Here is a 27,268-nt window from a genome sequence, read left to right on the forward strand (position 1 = left end):
GCCTCCCAGAGTGCTGGGATTACAGGCGTGAGCCACTGCGCCCAGCCCGAGAGTTAATTCTTAAAGAGGGCATGATTTCTGGACAGTCCTAACATTTCTGAGATACTTTTCAATCCAATCTCCCAAAGATACAAAGGGAAACTATTCCACTTAATATGATGAAAAGAGATACAAAGGAAAATTATTCCACTTAATATGATGAAAAGAGATAGAAAGTAAACCCAAAAGATATTCCTTAGAAGGAACTGGGGATAATTCTACTTGAAAATGTTCATCCATAGTAATTATTAGATTTGGGAAGAAAGTAAACTCCAGAGACTTGCTTACCAATGCCCATAATCAATATGCTGTCGGATCAGGGTGTGAGGCTGCACAGTGCCATAGAAGTCCACTTCAGGCATGTTCATGTCATCAATAAAATAAATCAATTTTTTATTTCCTCTTGGACCATAGTTATGACCAGCTTTTTTCTCTAGGGGCTTCTCGAGGATTTCTGAAATAAATGATATTTCTGTCTACCAATCAACAGAATGTAAATGTTCTGTCTACAGTCATTTCTCTCTTGCTCTTACCTTCTTCTGTTGATTTCTTCCACCCACAGTTTCAGGTATCACCTCTTCATAGGTTAGGAGACCTGAGATGTGTCTCTGGCCCCTCCTTCTATGTCATGCTTTCTGGCCAATCTCCCTCTTGTTGCCAGAAGTCACTCCACCTCTCCCTTTATGGAGATTGCAACATGTGCAGCACGACATCACATTGCCCATCACAGCTGAAACAACCCAACCACTAATCTACGCACTTCTTCCCTGTACCCATTCTACATGGCCTCCACTAGTCCAACCATGGCCTGGTCTCTCAGTTCTATTCTCTATCATCCCTGCAGAAAAGTCTGGGAACAGCTCAGGAAAGTCTCCCACACCTGTCTTCTTAGGCTGCTGCAGTGCAGAAGCACAAGAACAACAGAGTATGTAGACACCAACCACAATGTAGACACTATCTGTGAATACAAGGAGTTACATTTCTTCCTGTACCTATATGACTTTCCATCTATTTTTTAAAGTTTTATGTGAAGAAAATCCAGAACAGCGTGTGTCTGAGACATTGTATCTAATTACTTGTTGACTCTCCAAACAGACTATAAATATTTTAAGACCAAGGAACTATGTGATATTCACTGCTATACCACTGGTGACGGCCACAACAAATACTTTTAAAACAATGAGCAAACAAACAAACGAATGAAAAAATAATTGTGCAATAGATAAAAACCTTTTCCAAGAGGCAGACTCACATTTCTGAACACTTGCTGGACATCAATTCTTACCAGGCATTGTATCCAATGTTCAGCCAACACTGAGTCTGCCTCTATCCAAACTCAGCTTAACATCTTTTCTTCCCCACTCAGAATTCACCTCTTTTCTTTTGTCTCTGTGCTCTTGCTTATGGGGTTAACATGCCCATTGGCCAGATACAAAGCCTCCCAGTAAACTCTCTTTCCTGGTCCCCCGTTTGCCCAACCACAGCCTATGCATAGTACTTCATGTCATTTCCATATGTTCCCAAGTTGCCACCTAATTTTTTACAACTCTGGTATAGGGCCACATTACATTTAGCTTTTATACTACTCAGGGGGGCTGATCTCCCCACCTCAGATCTCTTTTCTCAAAGAAAAAACTGTCAAAGAACAGTTCTCACCTTGTCAGTTCCTTGCTCCCCTATCAATGGTTCACCATTTTCCATCAAATGAAATACAGTCCCCTCTGTTTGTATCTCAGCATTCTCTAGAGTTGGTGTGATCAACCATCTGTGGTTGCCTGGGACTGTCCCAAGACACTCTGGTCTTTCAGGGAACTGGACAGGTAGTCATCCTATGAGCAGTATAACTCCAAGTCAGCAGCTGAGCCTTTTCTGCATCTTCCACCCAATCACTATGCTTCAGTCATTATAGAGATTCAATTCACTGAATGTGTCCCACAACTTTCTCTCTTCCATGTCTTTGCTTAAGCTGGTCCTTTATCCTAATCTTCTTTGCCCATTTGTTGTCCCGTTTCAAATGGCTGAAATCATAATTCTCTTTACAAGTACACAGACAACTATAGCTCCTTCTATTCTTCATACTAACAGGCCATCTCTAAATCTTATTCATGCCTGTATTCCTTTTAGGAATTAGCAAGATGCACTCACATCATAATCAAGTAATTTGTCCACTACTGAACTGCAGCCTTATCTTCCACTTATAAATCATAGAGTCTTCCTTTCATCCCTACAAATTAAAAACATATACCCTACAAAATCCTTGGGAAAAGTAGGTAAATCATATGTATTTGCTGAAGTGATGAATGAAATTATGTAGAACTGGCTTTTTTTGGGGGACAGGTATCTCAATACATTGCCCAGGCTGGACTCAAATTCCAGGGCTCAAGCAATCCTCCCACCTTCCTCCCAGCTCAGCCTCCTGAGCAGCTGGGACTACCAGTAGGTACCACCACACCTGGCTTGAGCTGGCTTTCTAAAGGTTCCATTCATAAAGACAAGTAAGACCAACCAACTAATAAAAAGATGACAGAAAAATCATCACTACTGGCTGTTAATGACGTCAACGAGTAAAAATACTATTAGTCTCTACCGATGCAGCTAAGAAAACAACATATATTCACACACATACAGATACCTCAGCAACCCACAGTCAGGGCAACTCAACAGTTTTAATCAACAACCAGACAGTAGAGCGACTGGCTGACCCCCACCAGAGTCCCCTTTCCCTGCTGGACAGTGACTGGCCTTCTGACATCAGCTGTTTCTGTGATTTTCCCTCTACTTCCCATGTCTCTTTTGCTTGCTCTACCTAACTCTGGGAATGTCCCATTTCTGGGTGGGTCTTTTGATTACACTGATTAGTTATTCATTAGTTCAAAATTAGTTCTAGTGACTTAGGATTTCATTAATGACTCTTCGCTCTGTCATTTACTCAACACAGTTTTAATGAATTTCTTCTAAATCAATATTGTACTTGAAAAAGTAACCATCCCTCCTTGAGTACACCCTTATATTGTCAAGACTCCATGAAATTAAAGGCAACCAATGGTTTTGAGGTAACACATTAACACTATTGATGTATATTTTTGCTGTTCTAAAGCATGATCACCCAAATAACGTCATGAGTGACATAAAATGCCAAAGTGACAACAATATTTAAGCAACATATATTTAATAAGGATGATGATGATAAGTAAAAATTCATCTGAGGCCGAAGCAACAACTGTAAATTCTAGGGAAAGGCATTATGAGTCTTTGGGGGCTGCATGTCCCCATCTTCATGATTTTTGATCCCATGTTTCTGGAAAATAAACAGGTGCACGCACTTACTTTGCAGAGTTGCGGATGTTGTGTAGTAGTTGAAAGGCACACGGGATACTATGTAATCTTCACAGAGACTTGCCAATGTGTCACCTACGAAGACTGTTTTCCCCACTCCGGCATTTCCTACTAGCATTAGAGGCTTTCCTTTCTCAAGCAACAACTCAATGAAATATCTAAGACGAGTTGTCTCTGATGTGTGAACCAGAACTGTCTGGGAGGAGAAACAAAATCAGACAAAGATCAGAGAGGAAGAAAGAGAGAAAGTGAGAGAGAAAGAGAGACATTCCAAAATTTTATATATAAAAAAAGTGGCACAGTCACTTCAGAATTGAGATCCAAATAATTTGTAGTACAGATTAACACCCAGCGGGAGAGATTCCACCTTATTTTCAGCTTTTAATGGTCAGAGTTCAGACACTGTAGCTTGACGAGAGCAATTGGGTAATGCATCGAAGTAACCATAACTAAAACACTGATTTATCATTTACAATTTAAGTACTAGCCCATAAGGCCTCTTATTCCAGAATATACCCTCTGCCCAACATCATGGTAAGCACAGAAGGGAATACGGTAAACATATAAGAAACCATCTACAACATTTCAGGATATGAGGAAACATTTGCGAAGTTAAGCCACACATAAATGAACACTGGGACTAATGCCTTGGCCTGGTTAGATCAAATGGCTAAATAATTCAGCACAGTCCATTTAAAGGAGTTCAGTGTGGGAAGAGATCAGTTTAGGGAGAAATGATGGCTTTTAAGTGGAATATTAAGAAACCAAAACACATTTGAAACGTATCATGCCTTGCTTTGTTAGAAACTAAAGCTTAATTTTTCTGTTTTAAAAATTAGCAGTTTATTTACTTATAAACGCTATATTACTTTACAAACAATTTGAAGTGGCTTACAGGAAAACAATAAAAAAACAAAAATCAAACTCGGGAACACATTAAAATGTAAGATCGGAACAAGAAGTACATATAGACATGCAGTAAACAGAATTTTGCTCAGTGATTAAAAGACAGCTGATCCTGGGTTTTGGCACCAAAACAGAACACAAAGTACAAAAGACAGTTGACAATTTGGTTGCATTTTTTGGTGTTCAAATTTAAAGGGAGGGGAGAACCTACCTGCAAGATTCAGATTGTTCATAAGAAATCCACAGAAATTCTATAATTGATGACGTTCTTCTCTACCTAGTTAGCATGTACTAACCACAATGGACTATTCTGGGTTTTAAAAATTATTTTTTTTTTGAGACAGGGTCTCACTCCTATGCCCAGGCTGAAGTGCAGTGGCGTGATCATGGCTCACTGCAGCCTTGACTTCCTGGGCTCAGGTGATGCTCCTACCTCAGCCTCCCAAGAAGCTGGTCCTACAGGCATGTACCACCATGCCCAGCTAATTATTTTGTATTTTTTGTAGAGATAGGGTTTTGCCATGTTGTCCAGGCTGGTGTCAAACTCCTGGGCTGAAGTGATCACCTGCCTCAGCCTCCCCAAGGGCTAGGATCACAGATGTATGCCACCATGCCTCACCCAGCTGAATATTTTATACACAATTCAAGATCATCCCCATGATGGAACATTTGCTCTAGAACTTCATTTTAATTCCGTGACACTCTTAGGGCTTACTGAAAAACAGACTGTTCTATGCTATACTAGACAGTCCTAGACTACTGTTTAAAAAATATTCGAGCTGCATCTCATATGTTTTCACCTTTCTTGCTGTTAGTTGTCATCATTTGCTTTTAAATTTGTCTACTGGCTCTTTTTTCCACACATTAATACCAATAATTAACACTTACTGGGAAATACGTGGCAGATACCATGCTAAGCACTTTATATGCATAATGTCATAAGATACCCATAACAAACCTATAAAGAGAGTTACTAGTTTTATTTCAGAGGTGACTAAACTAAAGCTTAAAGAACATGACAGACTTGGTCAAGGCATAACTACTAGTAAGTGGCAGTACTTTGATTCAAACCCAAGTCTGTCAGAGCCTGACCTGTCTCTTATGTATACATAGAATGCTCTTCAGAGCATGGACTCTGGAGTCAGGCTGTCTGGGTGTGAATCCTGCTTTGCTTGTTTTAGTGTGACCAACTCTTGTTTGCTCAGGATTTCCGTTTTAAAATTCAAAGTCCATTGTTCCCCAAATGCCTTTAATCCCAGTCAAATTAGAACTGTTGGTCGTCGCATACTTACTACCCATATAGCTGTGAACCTATTTCTTCTCTTTGTGCCTCTGTTTCTCCCTGTGTAACAAAGGGCTAGTGACAGCCTCTGCCTTAGAAGGTTGCTGTAAGGATGGCTTTTTGTATAGCACTCAATAAAGGGCCTGGCATATAACAGCATAATATTAGTATTCACTATTATTATTGACTTACTATGGTTCTCTTCTATGATATCAAGATGCTGTTAATCAAATAACTGCATTTTGTACAACTGTGCATAAAGAGTACAAACTCCTCATAGGTTCTCTTTTCAGTACAAGATATCATCACTAAGGTGCATGAGCCTTGTGATACCAGTTTTCAGATCTTAAGCAGTTCTTGGCTGATCAGTTTCTCAGCCTTCAGCCAGCTAGATCATACTTGTAGGTAGCTGAATTCTAGGTGGCTTCAACAAAAAGCAAGGTTTCCAAACAGATAAAGTTAATGGAGCAGGCACTTTTGGCTGCATCCCAACCCCCTTTCCCCAATCCTTTTTTTTTTTTGAGATGGAGTCTTGCTCTTGTTGCTCAGGCTGGAGTGCAATGGCACAATCTTGGCTCACTGCAACCTCTGCCTCCAGAGCTCGAGAGTCTCCTCCCTCACTGCAACCTCTGCCTCCCGAGTTCGTTCAAGTGATTCTCCTGCCTTAGCCTCCTGAGTAGCTGGGATTACAGGCACCCACCACAACGCCCAGCTAATTTTTTGTATTTTTAGTAGAGAAGGGGTTTCACAATTTTGGCCAGGCTGGTCTTGAACTCCTGACCTCAGGTGATCCACCTGCCTTGGCCTCCCAAAGTGCTGGGATTACAGGCATGTGCCACCACACCTGGCCTTCCCTGCTTCTTTGTTGGGAGAGACCCCACACCAAGTCCCCACCACTCATCCATGTAGCCATGTATTCCATGAGAAAAATCTGCCTGGCTCTTGCAGGAGGTGAGGACTCATCAAAGCCCATCATGGCAACCCCACTGCCCAGGCCTGAGATTGGGTTAGAGGTGGCACGTGGCCCAGTCTGCAGAATTAGATGCAGGTGGCAGTCAGCTCCAGGCTTCTGAGGAAAGTGTTGTAGCTCTTAATAAAAAGATAAGAGAAAGTCCCTTTCTCCTTTGAAGTCTTCTGGGACCACTAGAGTGATCTTGAGACCAAAGGGATGGCTGTCTTAGAATGAAGTCAGTGTGAAGCAGAGCAGTGCAGAAAGATGGGATGGTCAGAATCCTTGGTGATTCTGCCAAGTCACAGAATTAATCTGCATTGTGGTTATTCGACCTCTAAATTCCTTGTTTGTGACATGATAAATTTCCTCATTGTTAGGTGTTACGGGTTGAACTGCCTACTCCCCGAATTTCTATGTTGAAGTCGTAACCTGCAGTACCTCAGAATGTGATGTTATTTGGAAATAGGGTTGCTGCAGACGTAATGAGTTAGGATGAAATCACACTGGAGTAATACTGCAGGCTGATAATGTTGCATACCCCCAATGTTCATGTCATGAAACCCTAACCTCTGTATTTCAGAATGGGATTGTATTTGGAGATAGGGGCTTTAAAGAGGTGATTAAGTTAAGGTGAAGCCCTTAGAGTGAACCCTAATCCAATCTGATGGGTGCCCTCATAAGAAAACTTGGACACACAGGGAGACATCAGGGATACACATGCACAGAGAAAAGCCATGTGAGGATGCAGAGAGAGAGTGACTATGTGCAAGCAATGAAGTGAGGCCTCGGTACAAGCCAAATTTGCTGACCCCTTGAGCTTGGACTGCTAGCCTCCACAGCCGTGAGGAAAGAAATTTCTGTTGTTTAAGTTGCCCAGTCTGTGGTATTTTGTTATGGCAGCCCTAGCAAACCAATACAGTTGTCCTCCCTTAAACTTGGTGAGGTAGGGTCCAAGGCCCCCAGGGAATGCGTGAAACCACAGATGGCATGGAACCCTACATAGACTGTTTTCTCCTGTATCTATATACCTTTGATAGAGTTTAATTTATAAATTAGGTACACTAAGAGATTAAAATTATTAACATAGAACAATTATGTCAGCAATACTACTCATGCACTTTGGGGTCATTATTATGTAAAATAAGGGGTGCTTGAACGCAAGCATTGCAATATACAACTGTCGACCTGGTCACCAAGCCAGCTGGATGAAGGGATGGTTACCGTCCTGGGTGGGATGAAGTGAGATCATACAAGATTTCATTCTGCAACTCAAATCAGTGTGCAACTTAACTTACAAATTGCTTATCTTTGAAATGTTCCACTGAATATTTTTGGACCACAGGTGACCATAGGTAACTGAGACTTCAGAAAGCAAAGTCATGGATAAGTGAGGGACTACTGCACAGGTTTACCTGTTTGTTTGAATTTTTATTTGTAAATTTATGTGACTAGTTTCAGAAATACAGATTATTCTGCAATTTGCCTTTTTCAAATCAACATTATACTTCTGAGATATGCTTATACTGATGTATCTAGGTCTAGGTTATTTTTCTTACTGCTGTATAGATTTCCATCCTACTAAGAAACTACAACTTCATTTCTCAATTTTCCTATTTTTGGGTTGTTGTTAGGAACAATGTGGCTATGATCATCTTTGTATGTGCAGTTGGATTTCTTTAGGTTACAACTATAATTAAATTTTTTTGGATCTCAGAGCTAAAATATGTTTTTAGAAAGTGAATTTTTAATTGACAAAATTGTATATATTTATTGTGTATAACCTGATATTTTAAAATATATATACAATCTAAAATGGCTGATTCCAGGAAATTAACATATACTTATGACTCATGTGCTTATTATTATTTTTTTTGAGACAAAGTTTAGCTCTTATCGCCCAGGCTGTAGTGCAATGGTGTGATCTCGGTTCATTACAACCTCCATCTCCTGGGTTCAAGCAATTCTCCTGTCTTAGCCTCCTGAGTAGCTGTGATTACAGGCACACGCTTCCACGCCTGGCTATTTTTCATATTTTTAGTAGAGATGGGGTTTTGCCATGTTGTCCAGGTTGGTCTCGAGCTACTGACCTCAGGTCATCTGCCCGCCTCAGCCTCCCAAAGTGTTGGGAACACAGATGTGAGCCATGGCACCCAGCCCCACATGCTTATATTTTATGGGAAGAATATCTAAAATTTATCCTCTTAATGATTTTCAAAAAACACTAAACATCATTATTAACTATAGTCACCATGTACAATAGATCTCTTGAACTTATTTCTCCGATCTAACTGAAATTTTGTATACTTTGACCAACATCTCCCCAACCTCCTAACTCCAGCCCCTGGTAGCTAACATTACAATCTCTGCTTCTATCAGTTGAACTTTTTAAATTTCACCAGTAAGTGAGATCATGCAGTATTTGTCTTTCTGTGTCTGACTTATTTCACTCAAAGCCCTCCAGCTTCATCCAACTTGTTGCAAAGCACAGAATTTCCTTCTTTTTAAAGGCTGAATGGTACAAGTTGAATATCCCTTATCTGAAATGCTTGGATATTCTGGATATCCACAACTATTTTGGATTTCAATATTTAGGGTTTTTGGGATGTTTGTGTTATACTTACTGGTTGAGCATTCCTAACCTAAAATGCAAACTATTCCAAGGAGCATTTCCTTTGAGCATCATGCCAGCACTCCAGGTTTTTAATTTTGGAGTATTTTAGATTTTTGAATTAGAGATGCTCAACCTGTATGCCACTGTGTGTAAGAACTACATTTTCTTTGTCCATTCATCCACGGATGGACACTGAGGCTAACTCCATGTCTTGCATATTGTGAATAGTGCTGCAGTGGACATGGGAGTGCAGGTATCTCTTTAACATACTGATTTTATTTCCTTAGGAGATATGCCCAGAAGTGGGATTGCTGGAACCTCCATACGATTTTACACAATAGCAAGACTAACTGACATTCTCACCAAAAATGTGCTCAGGTTCCATTTTCTCATGACAACAGAAAAAAGGTTTCTTGTTATCTTTCATCTTTCTGATAACAGACATCCTAACTGGTATGAGGTGATATCTCATCATGGTTAACACAGATTTTGATTCTGAGAATCAAATCAAAATAATAAAAGGTATTTATGACAAACCAATAGCCAATATCATATTGAATGGGCAAAAACTGGAAGCATTCCCTTTGAAATCTGGCACTAGACAAGGATGCCCTCTCTCACCACTCCTATTCAACATAGTACTGGAAGTTCTAGCCAAAGCAATCAGGCAAGAAAAAGAAATAAAGGGTATTCAAATAGGAAAGGAGGAAGTCAAATTGTCTCTATTTGCAGATGACATGGTTGTATACCTAGAAGACCCCAATGTCTCAGCCCAAAATATTCTGAAACTGAGAAGCAACTTCGGCAAAGTCTCAGGATACAAAATCAATGTGCAAAAATCACAAGCATTCCTATACACCAATAACAGACTTAGAGAGCCAAATCAAGAACCAACTGCCATTCACAATTGCTACAAAGAGAATAAAATACCTAGGAATACAACCAACAGGGAACATAAAGGACCTCTTCAAGGAGAACTACAAACCACTACTCAATTAAATAAGAGAGGACACAAACAGATGGAGAAACATACCATGTTTATGGTTAGGAATAATCAATATCATGAAAATGGCCATACTGCCCAAAGTAATTTACAGATTCAACACTATCCCTATCAAGCTATCAATGACCTTCTTCACAGAACTGGAAAAAACCACCTTAAAATTCATATGGAACCAAAAGAGAGCCCTCATAGCCAAGTCAATTCTAAACAAAAAGAACAAAGCAGTAGGCATCACACAACCGGACTTCAAACTATACTACAAGGCTACAGTAATCAAAACAGCATGGTACTGGTACCAAAACAGAGTTATAGACCAGTGGAACAGAACAGAGGCCTTGGAGGCAACACAGCATATCTACAACCATCCGATCTTTGACAAACCTGACAAAAACAAGCAATGGGAAAAGATTCCCTGTTTAATAAATGGTATTGGGAAAACTGGCTAGCCATGTGCAGAAAGCAGAAACTGGACCCCTTCCTGACACCTTACACTAAAATTAACTCCAGATGGATTAAAGACTTAAACATAAGACCTAACACCATAAAAACCATAGAAGAAAATCTAGGCAAAACCATTCAGGACATAGGGGTAGGCAAGGACTTCATGACTAATACACCAAAAGCATTGGTAACAAAAGCCAAAATAGACAGATGAGACCTAATCAATCTCCACAGCTTCTGCACGGCAAAAGAAACAGTCATTAGAGTGAATTGGCAACCAACAGAATGGGAAAAAATTTTGCAGTTTAGCCATCTTACAAAGGGCTGATATCCAGAATCTACAAAGAACTAAAACAGATTTACAAGAAAAAAACAAGCCCATTCAAAAATGGGCAAAGGATATGAACAGACACTTTACAAAAGAAGACATATATGAGGCCAACAAACATATGAAAAAATGCTCATCATCACTGGTCATTAGAGAAATGCAAATTAAAACTACACTGAGATACCATCTCACCAGTTAGAATGGCAATCATTAAAAAATCAGGAGACAACAGATGCTGGAGAGGATGTGGAGAAATAGGAATACTTTTATGCTGTTGATGGGAGTGTAAGTTAGTCCAACCATTGTGGAAGACAGTGTGGTGATTCCTCAAGGACCTAGAAATAGAAATTCCATTTAACCCAGCAATACCATTACTGGGTTTATATTCAAGGGATTATAAATCGTTCTACTATAAGGACACATGCACATGAATGTTCATTGCAGCACTGTTTACAATAGTAAAGACTTGGATTCAACCCAAATGCCCATTGATGACAGACTGGACAGGGAAAATGTGGCACCTATACACCATGGAATATTATGCAGCAATCAAAAACAATGAGTTCGTGTCCTTTGTAGGGACATGGATGAACCTGGAAAACATTCTCAGCAAACTGACACAAGAACAGAAAATGAAATACCGCATGTTCTCAGTCATAGGCGGGTGTTGAACAATGAGAACACATGGACACAGAGGGGGAAGCATCACACACTGGGGTCTCTAGGGGGGAAATAGGGGAGGACAGCAGGGGGTGGGGAGTTGGGGAGAGATAGCTTGGAGAGAAATGCCAGATATAGGTGATGGGGGGGGGAAGGCAGCAAATCACACTGCCACGTGTGTAACTATGCAACAATCTTGCATGTTCTTCACATGTACCCCCAAACCTAAAATGCAATAAAAAAAGAGGCTTCCGGTGAGGCCTCAGACAGTAATGAGGAAAATGTTATTTGACATTGACAGAACAGCAATTCTTGTCATAAAGTGGCAAGCAACTTGGCTGAATTGCATTCTAGTGTTCTGTGGAAGATAGAATCTGTGAGTGATTAACTCAAGTACTTAACTGAAGAGATTTCTAAGAAAAGTGTTGAAGATGTGACCCAGTTTCTCCTTACTGCTGGCAAATGACAAGGAGAAAGGCACAGTGAAGAAGTAATTGTTTAGCAGAAAGGAACTAGAACTTAAAGATTTGACAAATTCTCAGCTTGTCCATATGCAGAACATGAGAAAGTGTATCCTGGAGAGAACACCAAAGGGTGGCGGGACAATTACTCCATAAAGAAATTATGGATGTAATTATTAGACAAAATCAGCTATTTCAGTAGAAGCTAGGAATAGAGATGGGGTTATACCAGCAGGAATATTGCCAGCTTGGGCTAAAGGGCATGAGAAGAGGACAAAATGAATGAAGGTAAGACTTCTTAGATTCTACAAGACAAGACAATTTAGCAACCTGGCTGCAGACATGCATTATCCTCCAAGAAAAGGGAAAATAACTCCAAAGGCAATTCAGAGATCAGCAGAACATCCGCTGCCACTGCCACCACTGGCCCAAAAGGTACAGGTCTGGGAGATGAGGCTACTTCCCTCTCACTTTCAGGGAGTGGGGTCACCACTTCTGTCACTGAGCCAGGACGATATGGCCCAGTGCCTCAGGGACAGGGCTGCTGCCCAGGACCATGGAGGTGGGGCTGCCACCAAGGGCAACACTGCCACCTTAGTGGGTCCAGAGGCAGGGCCATCATTCTAGAGGGCCCCAGTATAGAGCCAAAGATTATTATTCCGAAGTCTTAAAAATCTCAAGGGCACCACTGCACTCCAGCTTGGTGACAGAGCAAGGCTCCATCTCAAAAAACAAAAAAATCTGAAGGCATTTGCTCTGCTAAGTGTTGGACTTGCTTGGGAACTGTGATCCCTTTCTTCTGTCTGATTTCTCCCTTTTGGAATGGAAAGGTCTATCCTATGTCTGTTCTAACACTGTATTTTGCAAGCAGATAACTTCTCTGGTTTTGTAAGTTCATACCTAGAAAGGAATTTTGCCTCAGGATTGAACTGTACCTTAATTCACTTCATGAATTGATAGATGAAATATATCATGTAGATGATATTTGGATTGTATTTAGGACTTAGAGTTGATACTGGAATGGGTTAAGAATTTTGGGCTCTTGGTAAGCTGGGCATGGTGGCTCACACCTGTAATCCCAGCACTTTGGGAGGCCAAGGCAGGTGGATCACCTGAGGTCAGGAGTACCAAATCAGCTTGGCCAACATGGTGAAACCCTGTCTCTACAAAAAATACAAAAATTAGCCAGGCATGATGGCGGGTGCCTGTAATCCCAGCTACTTGAGACTGAGACAGGAGAATCACCTGAAGCCGGGAGGCAGAGGTTGCAGTGAACCAAGACAGCACCATTGCACTCCAGGCTGGGTGACAGAGTAAGACTGTCTCAAAAAAAAAAAAAAAAAAAAAAAAAGAATTTGGGGCTGTTGGAATGGGGTAAATGGTAGGAGGTCCAGAGGGCAGATTGTTACAGGCTGAATTATGACTCTTCCAAAACACATCTGCTGAAGCCTCGACCCCTGATAGCTCAGAATGTGACTGTATTTGGGGATAGGACCTATAAAAGAGATAATTCAGTTAAATTAGGCTATTAGGGTAGGCCCTAATCATGTGACTGGAGTCTTTAGGAGAAGAGGAAATTTAGACACACAGGGAGACAGTGACCATGAATGTGTACAAAGAGAAAAGGTTATGAGGTCACAGCAAGAGATGCCTATCAGCAAACCAAGGAGAGAGGCTGCAGAAGAAACAAAACCCCTCAGTATCTCCATCTTGAGCTTCTAGCCTCTAGAATTATGAGAATACATTTTTACTGCTTATGCCACCTGGTCTTTGGTCTTTTGTTATGGCAGCTCCAGGAAATGAATGCACTGGGCTTTCTGTTATTTGGCACTAACCGCCTCCTAATAAATGCCGTAGGAATCACTGACATGCCGTTCATACAGCACTCCCAAAATAGTAAGCCCCAAAATGAATCAGAATGACATGATTTTGAGGAATAAATAAAATAAAAAGGAAAACAGATTGAGGCAGAATAAGATGATCAAAGAATAACTGAATCTAAGGGAAATGCAGAGGAGCAATCTATGAAAACAAACAGTAAAGAGAGAGAGAAAGGTTCATTTGGATCATCAGCTGTCACGTGACTGAAACGTGAGTAGAGGAGAGTAAACATCTTCATTTGATTGCTGGAGGGTAAAAGAAGAGTTATATGTGAAAAGTGGTATCTAAGAATTTTACATTAAGGTCAGAAATAAGAATCACTGAACAGAAATATGCTTCTAATTTTTACAAACTCACAACGTTTCTAGGAAAATATAAAGAACAATGTTATTGCAGAATTAAGTTGTAATATTGTTTTAAAAGAGGATAGAGAGATAAAACAGCTACCTCAGTAAACATTCCTATAGCTGAGATTCTTCTCCCCCAATGATAGATGTCATATGCTGAGCATATTAACACAATAATTTATTCACCAGGCAAGAAAGAAAAAAAGACTTTCTTTTTTAAAGGGATCACATTAGCACATTGTCACTTGAATATTGCTGATATGGTTTGGATCTGTGACCCCACCAAATCTCATGTCGATTTGTAATCCAGAATGTTGGAGGTGGGACCTGGTGGGGGGTGACTGGGTCATGGGGGTGGTTTCCCATAAATGGTTTAGCACTATCCATCTTGGTACTGTTCTCATGATAGTGAGTTTGTTCTCATGAGATCTGGTCATTTAAAAGTGTGCAGCACCTTCCCCCGACTCTCTCTTGTTCCTGCTTTAGCCACGTGAACTGCCTGCTTCTCCTTCCCCTGGGATTGCGTTTCCTGAGGCCTCCCAGAAGCCCAGCAGATGCCAGCATCATGCTTCCTATGCAGCCTGTGGAATCATGAGCCAATTAAACCTCTTTTCTTGATTAATTACCCAGTTTCAGGTATTTCTTTATAGCAATACGAAAATAGGCTGATACAATTGCTATGTTCCCCATACCTACCTGCAGGGGCACATCTGGATCCATAGTAAATTGGGCGATTTTGTCAGCCCAGGGCAAGAATTTCTTAGTTCTGTGGTCCACATAATAATCAAAGATTGTTCCCTGGGATGGAAATTTCACTGCTTTCATCTCTTTCTGCCACCAACGGCTGAAGTGAGCTTGATAATCAGAAAGCTATGGAGAACAAGAGAAATCCTTATGATAGACTCAAAGGTATTCAAAATGATTAAAAAAGAAACAAATTATAATAAGTAATACTGTCACAGGGGTAGAAACCTAAAATTGCCATAAACCCATCACGTACAAATTTTGTGAAATAACTAACTTATAAAGCAAGATAAAGTTAGGTGAATGCCAGATTACCTGTTGGTTATTTAATCTAATGACAGCATATCATGCAAATTCCTGTGCTAGGTAGTCACTATTGAACAGCGGTGTTCACTTCTACCAATGTTCACATTAATTTATGGGAAAATGCGGAAAATAAGAAAGGAGTACTTTTTAAAAATTAATAACATTATTTGATTTAAATGCTGGCCCTTTCAGTGATAAAATGTTTTTTCCCTTATAAAATTATGGTGATAGTTATTTTTAGAAACACTCTTGCTTAGAAAACAACTGGGAACTCTATACCATTCCTACAAATCATTATCGAAACTCTGTTAATCTCTGGAATTCTAAATCTGGGAATCCCTGGCATGAGAGATGGAGGAATGGAGAAAGGCATGGACTTGGTTTCCCACCAGACCAAATCTGAGGGGTCCAACTGAAAACTGCATGGGGACCAACTTTCATCCTCCAGAGAGATTTACAGTGACAAGAAACAGGCTCTCTTTACTGGGAGGTGCTTGTTTTAATATGCTTATAGATATAAGCCATTTACTGCTAGATTAGGGTTTGGAAAATAAAGAAAAAGACAACTGTGTATAACTACTAGAAAAACCCCTCTATATCCATATGATGACCTAGCCCAGGGATGCCCTTGTCCACAGGATGACCTGACCCAGTGACTCCTATATCCACAGGATAATCTGACCCACAGATTCCTATATCCACAGGATGACCTGGCCCAGTGACTCCTATATCCACAGGATGATCTGACCCACAGATTCCTATATCCACAGGATGACCTGGCCCAGTGACTCCTATATCCACAGGATGATCTGACCCACAGATTCCTAAATCCACAGGATGACCTGGCCCAGTGACTCCTATATCCACAGGATGATCTGACCCACTGATTCCTATATCCACAGGATGACCTGGCCCAGTGACTCCTATATCCACAGGATGATCTGACCCACTGATTCCTATATCCACAGGATGACCTGGCCCAGTGACTCCTATAACCACAGGATGATCTGACCCACAGATTCCTATATCCACAGGATGACCTGGCCCAGTGACTCCTATATCCACAGGATGATCTGACCCACAGATTCCTAAATCCACAGGATGACCTGGCCCAGTGACTCCTATATCCACAGGATGATCTGACCCACTGATTCCTATATCCACAGGATGACCTGGCCCAGTGACTCCTATATCCACAGGATGATCTGACCCACTGATTCCTATATCCACAGGATGACCTGGCCCAGTGACTCCTATATCCACAGGATGATCTGACCCACTGATTCCTATATCCACAGGATGACCTGGCCCAGTGACTCCTATAACCACAGGATGATCTGACCCACAGATTCCTATATCCACAGGATGACCTGGCCCAGTGACTCCTATATCCACAGGATGATCTGACCCACAGATTCCTATATCCACAGGGTGATCTGACCCACTGATTCCTATATCCACAGGATGACCTGGCCCAGTGACTCCTATATCCACAGGATGATCTGACCCACTGATTCCTATATCCACAGGATGACCTGGCCCAGTGACTCCTATATCCACAGGATGATCTGACCCACAGATTCCTATATCCACAGGATGATCTGACCCACTGATTCCTATATCCACAGGATGACCTAGCCCAGTGTCTCCTCTATCCACAAGATACCTGGCCTAGTAAGTCCTATATTCATACGATGACCTGGCCCAGTTACTCCCAGATCCACAGATGACCTGGCTCAATGCTTCCTATATCCATAGGACGACCTGGCTCAGTGCCTCTAATATTCACAGAAGACCTAGTTCAGTGATTCTGATATCCATAGCTTGACCTGACATAGTGAGTCTGGTGAACTCTTAAAAATACTGTGTCTGTCTATTGCTTTTGGCAATCTCATTCTTATCTTTGACTTCAATTGTGATTTTTTTTCCTAGAGAAGTTTCTAAAGGGCTTTTATTTTGATGTCCCTATATCACCAGATTATGGCCTATAAACTGGGCAGAGGTTAGTGGTGTTTGCAGGGAGAACTTTCTTCACCATCTTCCAAAGCAGCTGAGTGCAGCCTTCTAACACCCTATGCGTGAGTTATGAGTTTAGGCTCATTTAAATTATTTTCAGATTGGTGGCAGAAGACATTTCTTCACCCCACCACATGATATTACTTATATGACACCATTCTCTGTAGGCAGACTACATTTAACTTTCACTTTATATCAAACTTTGCTACACCTAACCACTACATAGGCAAAATGATTTTGGTGACAAATCTTTGATTCATTAATTCATTCAACTGAAGTGCATTTGTTCTAAACAAGGGAAGAAAACAGTCTCTCCTCTCACAGAGTTTATGGGAAAGACAGAGGGGAGGAACATGAGGATGTGTCGTGCAGCTGAAGCTAAGCCAACAAATGCAGAAATGAACAGTTGCCTTGAAAGTAAAGTCTGCTATAAGTGAGAGTAACAGAGGCAACTCATTTTAATTGGAAGTTCAGGGAAGGCGTCTTAAGTGCCACTTCAGAAAGAGACCAGCATGTACAAAGTTCCTGTGGTATGAAAGAAGCTGGGGTTGGGGGAGTGGGGGAGGGAGTGGCAGAGGAAGAAACAGGGAGAGATAAGCAGGGCTAGATTCAGAGGTCTTGTAAACAGAATTAAAAATTTTGAAATGTTATCTTAAAGGCAATAAGGAGCCTTTCAAGTGTTTTCAACTCTGGAATATGTCATAGGATTTAATGTACATTTCAAAAAATCACCGACTGCTGAGTAGATGATGAATTATCGGAGTAAACATAGAAATAGAAAACCCAGTGAGAAGGCTACTTCAGAAGCGAAGTGAGAAATGATGGCAGTTTATGGGAATTCAGAGAAAGTTGATTTGAAACTCATTTTGGAGGTTGGCTGCAATGACTTCAGTTGAGAATACAGGTCCTAAGTCACTGGCTGCTGTTTGAACCTGGTTTAGGCATGGGTTAGCTTTGTGCCTGGAAGCAGATTCATGTACCTTTCTAAGTTTCAGTTCCTTATTTATAAAAGAAGAATAGTTGTACCAATCCATACAGGGTTTTATTATCTTTGAGGAATAAATGAGGTACCCTATGAGAAAGCTCTAAGCACATTCCCTGACACATATTAGGCACTCAACTGGTTAAGCTACCAAGTAGCTATCCTGAGAACATTTCTCATGTCTGTTTCATTCACACTGCCAACCTCATGGCCTTCTTTTGAATGCTTTGTCATTACAGCCCTTTTGAAAATATTAAGCTGCTGCTGCTGCTCATGTTGACTACTAAAGAAAGGAAAGTGCCAGTGATATCCAGCTTGTGGCTTATATAAGTAGGGAGAAGGCTGATACGTTTGGAAATTGGAAAGATTAAAAGAGGATCAGCTGGGAGGGAGGTGAGGAATTATAAGGAGAAGTGGGAACATGTCCACTTTCAACATCTCACCTCATTTTACAGTCCTAGAAAGGGAGAAAACTTGTAGTAAACATTGAAAGAAATACCTGGTGGAGGAAGAGGGTTGTCTTCTGTCTGCATGTGGCTTCCAAAACAAGAAACCCAAACACACTGCAAAACGTGCCTCTGAGAAAGCCACCTGAAGTCCCTGACATGAACGCTTGACTCTCACTCACTCAGTACCAGCTGCTAACCTTTAGAAAGCACTTGGAAATTACAGAAGGAATCTGGCTTCTGAGAATGGCTGAAATAAGATCTAGGAGGCCACATGAGTGCCAAATATATTATTATAATAATAGGCGTAAGTTACTGTAACCTAGTGGCAAGAAGTGGAACTGGCCAACAAATAACATCATTTATTTTTGGATCTACAGTGAGCAAACCAGCAGAAATACAGGTCACTCTTGGCTGTGATACATTCTAATGTAAATGCTCCATTCACATCAGGAAAGAATCAGGAAGCCTGGAAAAGGTGTCCCGTCTATTTTAAATGTAAAAATTCAGGGGTACCCATAGAAGTACCATGAGAGGCCCTGAGGCACCATGGAAGGCATGGCTTTTGGAGAAAGACACACTTGGGAGGGAATCCCGATGTTGCCATTTCCCATGAGTATGACTTCGGACACGTTACTTTGCCCTCTGAGCTTTACTTTATTTGTGCGAAGAGGACATCTTGAAGAATCATAGTAAAGATCACATGAGAAAAATTACACGTAGAGGTGCATGGTGGCGATTAGATCAGCAAATTTCAAAGTTGAAAAGTTCCCACTTTGCACTTTGGTAAGCCTAAGCAGTTCATGGGATCTGTGCGCTGGTGCAAATTTTTGTCTCATGTGTTTTCCCACAGGAACTCAGAAGCCACAAGAGGGCTATGCAAGCAATCTGTGCAGGCATGACTATTTCAGACCAGTGCAAAAGGAATTGGCCCAGGGTTGACTATGGTTCACAAACGACTATACTGGGAATAGTGCGAGAGACTGGTTAGAAGTAAGAGGGACTAGAGACAGGGAGACCCATTTGAAGGTTATCATATGCTACAAACTGAATTGTGACCTTTCCTTGCCCCACCTCCAAATCCATATTTTGACGCCCACCCTCCAGTATGATGGTATTTGGTGGGTGGGGCCTTGGGATATAATTAGATTTAGATGATGTCATGAGCAGAGTCCTCATGATGGGATTCGTGCCTTCATAAGAAGAGAAACCAGTATGACTCTCTCTCTCTGTCACATGGGGACATGGTGGGAAAGTGGCCACCTGAAAGGTGAGAACAGAGCACTTGCTGGAACTCAACCATGCTGACACCATGATCTTGGACTTTTGGAGCCCAGAACTGTGAGAAATAAATTTCTATTGCTTAAGCCACCCAATCTGTGGTATTTTGTTATAGCAATCTGAGCCACTAAGACACTATGACAGCCAGGGCAATCTAAAGATGATTTGCCCCTGAATTTAGGCTGCAGGGATGGGGAAGATGTAAGAGAGTTGGCATCTATTTCACAGGTGAAACTGAAAGAGTCTAAGATCACACAACATAGAAATAAGGAAGAGAGATATCTCCCACATTTTTTACTGGAGCTACCCAAAAGAATGTACCACTGAGCAAAAGAAAAGAAGGAAGAGCAGGGGCAAGTTGGGAGTATGGGGCCCAGGAGGAGGTCTGTCTCAGGCACACTGAGTGGGGCTTCTTGTAGAAAAGCATGCTGGAGGTGAGGAAACATGAATCCTTAGGTTCAGAAGACACAGCCAGGCTGGAGGGTATGGATTTGGCATTGTCAGCTGGGGTTAGAACCGTCAGGGATGGTTCTCTGGGAATATCCGGAGAATGCACAGGCTTAGGAGAGAACAGGGCAAGCAGTACAAATCCATAATATAACAAAAAGGTATGGATCACATATTTTAACCTCCCCCCGACCCTGTCCCACACAGAACTGGAAACTGGTCCTAGAAACCATTTCTAAACATACCTGATCTTGTACCAGGGTACCTCCAAAAGCCCAGATACAAGCAAACACAAAATAGACTTCATAAACTTCTTTTGGGCTGTCATATGGGACATTTTCAGGAGTCAGCAAGCACTCCAAAAGAACACATATAGTCTAAAGAAAAAGAAATTATCAAATAAGGTGACATTTTAAAAATAGTAGAGTAAGTTAAAGGACATTTTTCTAACTCCACTTTATCCTTGACAGAGTATATAGTTTTTCCCAACTATGATCTGCTACATTGGGAGAGATGAAAACTGCCACCTTTGGTGTCTAAGTTAACAGGAGAAAACTTGTCACTTTCAACCAAAATGGTCTAGGTAACAGCAAACTATTTTTAAAAATAAAATTTTAAACAATTTAGTTAATAATCATGAAACAAACCAAAATGACATATAAGCAAAAAAAGGGGTATATATCTATATTTACTTTTTTATAAATAGGAAATCATTTTATACATGGCATTCTAACACACACTTCCTCAATTAAAAACTGTAGACCTCTTTCCTTATCAATAAGCGTTACTCTGCGCCATCACTGGAATGGATGCACAAGATTTCACTGGATCAACAGGCATTGATTTGACTATTTCCCTTTTGCCAGACATTTAGATAAACCGCTTTCCGTTAGTGCTTTGGCAGCCATTTTCCCACCTGTTGTCATAAATTTAGAATGCCAGGCGGGCAGCTTAAGCCTGGGGCAGTTTTTTGGACACCAAACTAAATTTAACCTTGAAAGAAATGCTGTTCAGGAACTCAGGAACGTTCTTCATACCCTCCAGATAAAATGGCAACATGCTCAGGGGTCGGAACGAACCTCACCCATGCTTAGGGCAGTTACATCAGAAATGAGGGGGATGTGGCTGCTGCAGAGGCCTTCACCATGTGAAATAATAACCAGTAATGAACAGGTGTGGGGCTGGCTCTCTAAAGCACAGAAACTGTTGTCATTAATTAGCATTGCCGCAGGTCCTAAAAACTCAAGAGACTCTTTCTCCAGTTTCTTCAAGCAACAATAGATTTTCATCTCTATTACATACACAGCAGTGCAAGCGATCACAAATCAGGTAAGGACTGTGTGTGTGTTTTTCCTTGCTTGCCACAAAAGATGGGGAAATACTTTTCATTTAAATTGTTGAGGACCTATTATATTTTTAAGTCTTCTTTCTTGATTTCTATTATTTTGCAATGTGCCACATTTCCCAATTTGAAATAATCTTTTAATAGAATAAAACTCGCCAATTTGCTATTTAAAAAAACTGGAAAACTCTGAGGCTTTGTTATTTTTAATAGAAGCCATGTTGCTCTAAGGAACTGTTGAAATCAAAACAAAAAAGACTAAAGGGTCTCAATGTGATGCTATCTGCTGAGATGAATACACTAATAAGGTCATAAGCTGCTTCTATTTTCTCCCATGGTACTTGAAAAGCGTTTTGAGTTCTGTGTCAGCACTTTAAAAAATCATACTTGAATTCATAATCTGAAAGAGTTAATACACCTTCCCAAACTTAAAGAAATGTCATATATCAGAAAACAGAGTGCATTAATTTCTCAAGAGTGCTATTTCAGGTTACTATCTTCTTATACTCATTTTTGTCTCAAATATCCAAACCTGTTAGTAACAAGAGAAGAGAAATTACTCTATAAAACAACAGCCTAATAGGAGCTAAAAATTAAATGCCATTTTTGAATACTACAGAAGAAAGAAGTAGAGCAAAAGTCATATTAATTCCTACTGACCTATTTTCACACTGCTCTTGAATGGAATAGTTCACACCACAGAGAGTCACACAAATACACAAGTCAACTTGAGAAAGAACACGATCGTGCTTTTCTGCAAGTATTGCACCAGAGGAAGTCTAATTAGGCTAACTACATAATTAATTCATTATGAATAAATTCAGACCTGCTTTCAGAAATAAATTATACCTCAGATAATTACTGTCGAAGACTATCGTTTATTTAATTGGTGTGTGGATTATCCAAAAACCTGAACAGAATTTCTCTTCTTATTATGCTTGTGACTATTTCTAATTTAGTGCCAAATAAATTTGAAACAAAGTACTTAATGGTAACAAAGTACATAGAAAGCAATTTTGCTTCTATAGGAAAAAAAGGGTGTGGGGGTTTCTAATCTTAAACCTCTTTGTGAAGTTTTTTTACTTGTAAGGGCTGGGATAGTTTTTCTTCATGCTGAGATTAAGATCACAACCTTCATTTCTGTGTGCAGTGAATTATTTTCACTGGCTTCCATGACAACATATCATATGTATCCTTCACTCTTTCCAGCTGTCTCAAGATGAAGACCAAAAAAAATGTATCCCTAAGATATTATGAACTCTTCATCCAGACTGACACGCCTTCACAAATATTTTTGGGAGGAGTAGGTCTGTGAGTGATGGCACCTAGATGTTAGAATTCAGAGGCTTTCTCTTACTCTCTGGCTGGCATCTTTAATTGCACAGATTTATTTTATTAAGAAACATACTGGCCGGGTGCGGTGGCTCATGCCTGTAATCCCAGCACTTTGGGAGGCCGGGGAGGGCGGATCATGAGGTCAGGTTCTATTTTTCAGACCAGCTTGGCCAAAATAGTAAAACCCCATCTCTACTAAAAATATGAAAAAAAAAAAAAATAGCTGGGTGTGGTGGTGGGCACCTGTAATCTCAGCTACTCAGGAGGCTGAGACAGGAGGATCGCTTGAACCCAGGAGGCAGAGTTTGCATTGAGGCAAGATGGTGCCACTGCACTCCAACCCAAGTGACAGAGTGAGACTCCATCTCAAAAAAAAGAAAACATATTGAGCACCTTCTGTGGGAAAGTTATTTAGGAACCAGAAAAATAAGTAAGGCTATTGCAACTTTGTTCTTCTAATTCTTTGTTAAGATACTGGAAAGGAACACAATGATTCAACAAACACATATCTGGCACCTACTATGTGCTAAGAACTATCTGGGGATATTAAAAAAAAAATCAATGAAATATGGTTCCAACCTTCTTTCACAAGATTGTGAGAACAATCAGAGCACAAACTTAAATGCTAACAGAATGTAACAGACATTTACAAAAAGCTCCAGGGAACATGGCGGGTGAGAGCAGGAGGTTTGGAGCAATCTAACAATTCTGGAAAGCGTCTGATTTTCTTGGGCAAGCAAGAACTTCTGTTGTCTTGATCAACAAACAATACCACATCAGGACTGGAATGTTAAATGGTATAACGGAAGACAAACCTGCACCAGGCTACTCTCAGGAATTGAAGTGATGGTTTTAAAGCTTGTCCTCAGCTTATCCAAGCATGCGGGGACATATTTATCAAAAAGAATAGTCAAATTGGCCTTTTCTGATTGATGCCGCCTTCTGTCTATCCAACTGGCCACATACCTGAAAAGGAACACAGTAAAGCTTTTACTGAACACTAGGCTTGAAAAGCAGAATTTCACCAAGTCAAAAGCTTCCTCCTTCAACACAGCTTGGTGCAGCCCTTCAGGGACATGTTCAGTGAGTTCATTCTATTTCTCAAACTGCAAATATTTTTAAATGGCCCTTTAAAAACTCGTTTTAATGGCCATTTTACCGTAATGAAAAGACTGTAAAGGAAACTCCTAATAGCACTTAGAAGCCAAACATAATGGAATATAAGTAGGCCATTACTGAGCATTTATGAGGAAGTGCAGTATGTCATTTCCTGAAGGGGTGAAACTATTCCCAGAGCGTAGGCCTTATTTATGAAAACAGCTTGCGATTTTTCATGATTAATCTTGGCATCAATTATTTAGTAATGAGAAATCAAGTTACAAATAAAAAGATGAAAATTCCATAGGGGCTATTTCAAAGTGCCTCCTTTTCCAATGGACCAAATGTAACTCCAACCTGATAGCTGATAACGAGTTTTGAATAGGTGGCTCTGATAGGCCATTTCATTCCTCTGTGTGTGTGTGTAATCTGTGACAAAATGTTATGAATTTGATACAACAAACATCCTTAATTATTAGTAAAATAGTATCAGTAAAACAAAGCATGACTTAGTAGCACCTATAGTAGTCTATAGGGCAAACATGTATTAGGTTAAACTAATTAGGAAAAATAATCCCTCAGAAAGTTCTCATTAAGGATGAAGCAGGGGAATAAATGCATTTAGCAATCAGCAGAGAAGCAGTATGACCACAGATCAATTTTAGCAACACCTTGCTTTAAGTAAACCAGATTTTACATTTTGAGCATCAGAAGACATTAAGGCAAGATGATTGATTATCTGATAAAAGGTTCCTTTTGCTTTTCGAAAGGCTTCACAATACAGTTTATTAAATAGTCAGTGATGTTACAACTCTGATTAATTTACAAAATGTCAACTGTCAAAACTTCTTTGGGTCCGAGAGAAATGGTTTTTCAGTGGAAGTCCAATTGCATAAGAGTAACCTAATAATGTCTCTGTGTGGTGGTGATGGTGGGAACCACAGAACAATGGAAAGCAGGTGTCAGTGTCTGGGACAAAGGAATGAAGGCCACCCTCCCAGCTACTGACTTTACCCCATATCAGCTGCCAGAGTGCAAAGTGGAATCTTTGTATCTAGAGCTTATCAAGAAGGGTCAAAAGAGAATTTCCCAGGGAAAGGAAAGTCTAAAGTGAGACTGACTGGATATGCATCTCAGTCCCACCATTTTTTAGCTGTGTTACCTTGGGCAAGTTACTTAACCTCTCTGTGCTTCAATTTTCTCCTATGTAAATAGAGATGATGATCATCTAAACATCCCGGGGTGGTTGTAAGCATTATGTAAGTTTGCATGTGCCAGTGCTTATATTAGTATCTGACAAATAAATTCTCAATAAACATTACTCATTAGTAGAGTTGGTGGCATTGGGAGACTCAGGTTCAGATCATGATTCCATCTCCCTTTGTATCTTCTAAAGGCAGTGGTGTCCTGTTGGGCGTAAGAGCCAGCATCCTGGGCTCTGATGGATATAACAAACCCACACTCACTTCCCAACCAAGTTTCTTCCAGGGCTCTGTGGAAGCAGAAACCATTGCAAGGATAACTAGAAGCAGCAACTTCAAAAAATAGCCCAGAAGGAAACAGTGCGCTTTGCACTTAACGTGTAAATAATAGCAACTTCACTGAGTCACAGCAGCAGCAGCTAAAGTCTCAGAGAAAATCTGCCAAGCCCACCAGCAAACGGTGCTATTGCACAAATTACTTCCAATAGTGGGATTTGCTCCAGAAAAAAGTCAGTTCAGCCAAACTGAGATGTGGTAGGAGCTGATTCTACTTGAGAAAAAAAGAGGGGGCAGACAAATCACTTCTACTAGGGATCAATCATACCACATAGCATAGGATCGAGAGTCAAAATGGCTATGTTACTGCATATGGACAGTTAAAAATTTTATGTAGAAATTATTGCTAAACTTTCATAATTTAGGAATAAAACAGACATTAAAAGACATTAAATTTAGAAGGAAAAACTGCTACCTTCAGCAAACACTGAAGCTTAGAGGTGCATTTGTATGCAATTCTTGCAACACTGCTTCACAAAAAAAATTCCTTATGATTTCTCAAAGATGCAACAGATGTAAACATGACTACTATTACATTACATACAATTGAAAATGGCATACTAAAATGACATATTTTTTCCTTGAATAATCACAGAAAAGATCACTCATACTGGTGCACACCTAAGGAAATGGCTACAGTGGAATGCCCCAATGTATCATCTTAATGCCAACACATAGGTCATTAACAAAGAATTTTGGCCTTTCAGAATTTGCACATGAGTCCTCCTGTCAGCAGCTCAGTTGTTCTTCCCTCCTCCAGAACTGCTCCAGGTTTATCAAGTGAAGTCTAAACCCTGTGGTTTCAAAACTTTCTAATGCAACCAAAGTTTTCAGACCTCTGAAAACTTTATTACTCAATCCTCTGGGGCTGGAACCTGTTGTATAGGATAGAAGGCATTGAAGAGACTGTAAGTCTACCTTCAGAGGAAGCTTGAAGGCCTCTTTCACCGTGGCCTGGAAAAATGGCAGACATTAGTGGTACATGCTGACTAGCAGTGTACACCAATTGTTTCTGAAGTTGCATGTTTATAAGTATATACAGTATCCAAAGATGAGACAGTGGAATTGTAGGGACATAAGACAGTAAGTTCATTTGATTTAGGTGCAAGTATTAGTGATGCAAAGCCAGAAGAATATTTTATAAGTTCAAGTAATAGAAGAAAGTATGATATAAAGCTGCAGCTCCCAAGAGTCATCTACCAGTATCTACTCTTCAGTAATCAGACTTAGGGATGAAGTGTCTTAATGCTTCCAACTTACTTTCATGTATTTCAGCAAAAATGGATGAAAGTAGCAAATATGCCTGTATGCCAGGGAAAGAGAGAGAGAAAGTAAATGTAGTAAAATGGTAACAATTAGTGATTGTAGGAAAAGCGTCTCAGGCTGCACATTGTACTACCTTTCCAACTTTTCTATAGTTTTCAACTTTATTTCAAAGTTTTGACTCTGAAACAAAACATTGACACTTAAGAGATTCACTTGGAAA

At 40.4% G+C, this 27,268-nt stretch overlaps 1 protein-coding gene across 1 annotated transcript in view; it reads right to left on the reverse strand.

The window, feature by feature from the left end:
* Positions 1-27,268, reverse strand: part of DNAH11 (dynein axonemal heavy chain 11) — a 426,042-nt gene that overhangs the window by 157,469 nt on the left and 241,305 nt on the right. Inside the window, exons 43-47 of the mRNA XM_035253682.3 lie at positions 23,962-24,112; positions 20,715-20,846; positions 14,944-15,117; positions 3,367-3,571; positions 328-493 (exon numbers count right to left, since the gene is read on the reverse strand). Coding sequence (XP_035109573.3) covers positions 328-493; positions 3,367-3,571; positions 14,944-15,117; positions 20,715-20,846; positions 23,962-24,112 — 828 coding nt within the window. The remainder of the gene's footprint in view (positions 1-327; positions 494-3,366; positions 3,572-14,943; positions 15,118-20,714; positions 20,847-23,961; positions 24,113-27,268) is intronic.

The sequence above is a fragment of the Callithrix jacchus genome, chromosome 11 (genome assembly GCF_049354715.1).
Source record: "Callithrix jacchus isolate 240 chromosome 11, calJac240_pri, whole genome shotgun sequence".
Lineage (NCBI taxonomy): Eukaryota > Metazoa > Chordata > Mammalia > Primates > Cebidae > Callithrix > Callithrix jacchus.